Source organism: Brassica napus, chromosome C4, assembly GCF_020379485.1.
Source record: "Brassica napus cultivar Da-Ae chromosome C4, Da-Ae, whole genome shotgun sequence".
Classification (NCBI taxonomy): domain Eukaryota; kingdom Viridiplantae; phylum Streptophyta; class Magnoliopsida; order Brassicales; family Brassicaceae; genus Brassica; species Brassica napus.
Genome location: NC_063447.1, coordinates 7,437,016 through 7,441,345, shown reverse-complemented (window position 1 = coordinate 7,441,345; position 4,330 = coordinate 7,437,016). Strand labels below are relative to the sequence as shown.

At 35.5% G+C, this 4,330-nt stretch overlaps 1 protein-coding gene across 1 annotated transcript; it reads right to left on the bottom strand.

The window, feature by feature from the left end:
- Nucleotides 1–2,997: 2,997 nt before the first annotated feature.
- On the bottom strand, nucleotides 2,998–3,696 carry LOC106359424. The gene has a single exon (XM_048755415.1). The coding sequence runs from the start codon at nucleotides 3,694–3,696 to the stop codon at nucleotides 2,998–3,000; it is 699 nt and encodes a 232-aa protein (XP_048611372.1).
- Between the last annotated feature and the right edge of the window lie 634 nt (nucleotides 3,697–4,330).

Below are 4,330 nucleotides of genomic sequence, written 5' to 3'. Positions count from 1 at the left end.
AACACAAGTGCTAGGTGATAATAAGCTTGACCGAAGGCTGGCGCTTCCTTAATAATGTCAAATAAAATAGGAAAAGCCTGGAGGAAAGTAAAACAGCATTGATCAGGATCGATCAATAAATATAACACACACACTATTTAGGAAAAAGCAGCAGTAAATGTAATAGTCAAAACGATATATATAGTGGTAGATGAAAATCAGTTTGCTTATTCAGGAAATTATGAAATGTGTTGCTGAAGAAAAAGGCACGATATCACAGAAAATAAACATTTCATGTGGATTACCTCACTGTCTTTATTATCTGCGTGAAGAAAAAGAGCCTCACTCAACCTCTTACGAATCTCGGGTGAAACTTGTTTGTTTGACCCCTGTCGTCTACCCCTTTTTTTATTCTGCAGAAGTATATTATATACACACTGTGATTTTGTTTTAAAAAGTAAGCATATGCAGAGTTCAAGTACTTTTAATGCTAAATAAATAATAGACAAAAGCCAAAAAAAAGTTCTTGCTGCATTAGACGGACTGAAGACACAATGTAATACAAGTTAACTCGTGAAATAGAAGAAAGAAGCTGTCCTATGAAAACGCACCTTCCTTCTCCTTCGTCGGGGGACAGTAAAGACGAGTTCCTTGAATCCGTTCGAGGTAGTGTTAATAGCATCATACTTGCCTCTCTTCTCTGAACCATCACGTTGAGAATCAAGAAGTGCTTTGCGTTTCTTCTCAGCCAGAGTTTCATATTCAAGGCGTTCGAATGTGGTCGGAATTACACTTACGGCTTCATCATCATCATCATCATCATCATCATCTACCTGGCATCCTTCATCACTGTCTTCGTCATCATCATAGTTATCATCACTACCATCTACTTCCATATTGCTTGGACCCCCTTCTGACACAGACAACGAGTTTTCCTCATCTTCTCCCACCACAAGACCCTTTCCCTTATCTTCCATAAGGATAAACAAACCAAAAAAGAACTCTCTCTATATGCCAAGTTACAAAAAAAAAAGAACTCTCTCTTCTGGATTTTACTTCTCTCAAGCTTCACTATCTACAAAAATTTAACGGAGAACCAAGCTTACTAAATATTCAATTTCCCTGGAAAAAAAAAAGGCTCAAGGCTCAAAACCAACATGATGACCCAGCGAAGAATAATCTGTATAACGAGAGAGAACGTATCGAAGAAACAACGCCGGGCTAGATCTCCCTCTCTCTCTCTCTCTCTCTCTGAAACTAGATATTTTTCTCAGATTAGGGTTTGACTGTGTCGCCCGACTAAACCGTCGTCGTTTCCCCTTCACCTTATATATCTGACGACGCCAAAATAATCTTATTGATTCTGAGATTGATTCGATCCATACGTGTGGATAGACAATGACATAAATACCCTCCATTAAAGCACCGACCATGGTTGACTTTTTAAATTTTTAAAAGGTAGTTTCTGATATCAAATCGATTTAAGAAAATGCAGGTTATGAAAACCGGTTAGCTCCCCAATAATCAAACGCAATTTGACTCTGAAAACTACTTTCATGTATCCTATCATCACTAATCGGATCTGGAAAACGAGTAACCAGATGATGATGTCATCCATTTTTTTTGCAACAACCCTTCTTTCAACGGTCATCTATTTTTGAACCGCGCTTCTGAAACATGAGTATCGTATCTTTTCATATAATATTATCCAAAACTACGTAGAATCACTTATATATAAAAAAAGGTTATATTTCTATATGTGTATGTTAAATCGGACACTACTGAGAAAGTCGCCTAAGTTTTTGATATAGTCATCATATATCGATCTACTTTAATAGTATAGATGACCTCACCATTTATTTATTAACTTTAAAGTCAAGGTAAATTATGAGTTCACCTCTTTTAAATTTTTAAATAACGAATAAATTTACTTGTACGTAAAATGATTTTTCTTTAATGGTAAAGTGTAAATTGGGATTATATTATCAAATTTTTTTTTGTAGTATTATGATATTTTTATAGTAGAAACAATATAGATAAAATATCTATAATAAGATAAAGTAATAAGATATAAAATATTGTAATAGATTGTTTAAAGCGATTTCTAATAAAGCAAAAGATGTTTGCTTATCTAATTGTCTCTTGATTTATCTTCTGCATTACTCAATTGTGGTGTCATCTTTACACTAACACGGGTTTCGGAGAGGTTTGATCCGGGTGGGCTTATGGGATGAACGTCTTTGATCTTAGAGAGTGGAGGAAGAACAATATTACAGAGACTTATCACTTTTGGCAAAACATGGTTAGTTTCTTCTTATGAAAAAAAAAACAGTTTTTTTTTATAATTACTACTATTTTTTATTTATTTTAAAAACACAATATAACACGATGCACCTGTGTAGATTGATGTTTGAAAAATGGTTATGTTTTGGTTTTTTGCAGAATGAGAACATGACGCTGTGGAAACTTGGGACGTTGCCACCGGGGCTCATAGCGTTCTACGGCCTGACTCGGCCGCTTCAGAAGAAATGGCACTTGCTTGGGTTGGGTTAGGTTATAACAGAGAGATCGATACGAAGAAGATTGAGAGATCAGCTGTTATACATTTCAATGGACACTCGAAGCCATGGACGGAGCTAGGAATAAGCAAGTATCAGCCGTATTGGATAAAGTACATCGATCTGGATCATCCTTACATCTCTAGCTGCAGGCTGTTCGAGTGAAGAAGAGAAGAGGGATCAGGGGCGGACCTAGAAACTAAAATAGACTGTGGCACATAATTAATTATTATAATAAATAAAATAATTAGTAATAAATAAATAAATAAATAAAATGTATTTGCTAAATGTGTGATATATAACTTAAAAATTAAAATCAAACTGAAATAGTAAGTAAAAACAAAAAACTCTAATATAATAAAAACTAATGCAAAAATCTCATAAAGTCATTCTTCGCTCTCCCATATCTTGAAATCTTTTTATCACTGATTCATTTGTCACTTTGTCAAAATGATCCTTTTCAGTATAACAAACCATACAAGCATTCAAAAAATTTGTACCCATTCGGTTGTGTAAGGTAGTCTTCACAATTTTCATCGCAGAGAAAGATCTCTCGACAGTAGCGGTGGCAACAGGCAAAGTCAAAACTAGCTTCAAAAGTCGATAAACAAGAGGATGTGAAAGATGTTTTTTTGGTTTCCACCATCACACATGCAAGATCTCCAAGACCCTCCAAATTGGCAAACCTTTGATCTTCAGAGATATTATCGATGTAAATACCAAGTTGATGCTCAAGAGATATCCGTTCCACGGAGCTAAAATCTTCAGGATAAAACTCTGATAATCTTACAAGTTTTGACTGATCAAACAGGTGGAATGAATCAATGGGGCTCAAAGATGCAGTGCAACCAAGCAGCTCAGTGTTTATCTCGTCAAAACGATCATTGAACTCTTGAATTTGCATATCCAATACCGTGTAAAAACATTCAACTTGGTAATGATGCAAGTTTGTTATGTTGCTTCTCTGTCTTGGCTTCTTTGGATTAACAAACTCTTCTTCCATAATGAGTAACTCTGTTTTATTTTTCTCGCAAAAGGAGTTCACCTTTCCAATGATTGAATCCCATCCATTATCCCTGAGCTTGTACAATTGTTGCTTGGTAGATTTCACTAAAGACATCGCATTCAAAATATCCTGATCTTTCCTTTGTAAAGCCATTGATAGATTATTTGTGAGACCAAGAAGAAGCAACATGAACTGTAAGTAGAATACAAAGTCAAACATGTGAAAGTATCTGAGGAGACCATTAGCTTGACATCTTTTGATACCATCTGAACCATCTCTTTCGACATGCTCAAGCACTTTAATGATGGAAGTGAATAAATCAGCCAATCTCCACAAAGTTTTGTAGTGAGAACCCCAACGAGTAGTACCAGGCCTTTGAATTGAACGCTCCTGATTTAATCATTTTCCTCTCTTAATTTCACCATGGCTAACTCCTTCCTCGATTATCTTACGGTCTTCTCGAATCATATCTGGTCTCTTACAAGAAGCTCCAACCACATTTAACAAGACAGAAATCTTATCAAAAAAATCACTAACTTCAAAATGTTTTTTAGCAACTGCAACGACAACCAACTGAAGCTGATGAGCAAAGCAGTGGACATAATATGCAGAATTGTTTTCTCTTAAAATTAGAGATCTCAACCCGTTGAACTCACCCTTCATATTACTAGCTCCATCATAATCTTGTCCTCTTAACTTTTTCATGCTTAATCCACGTTTTGCAAACAGATTCCATCGACTCATCATGTCCTCGAAAAGGTAGTCCTTGTCGCAATAAATATCTACA

Excerpts from the sequence above, each read along its gene's own strand:
- LOC106359424 (XM_048755415.1), bottom strand. The coding sequence starts at position 3,696 with ATGGCTTTACAAAGGAAAGATCAGGATATTTTGAATGCGATGTCTTTA.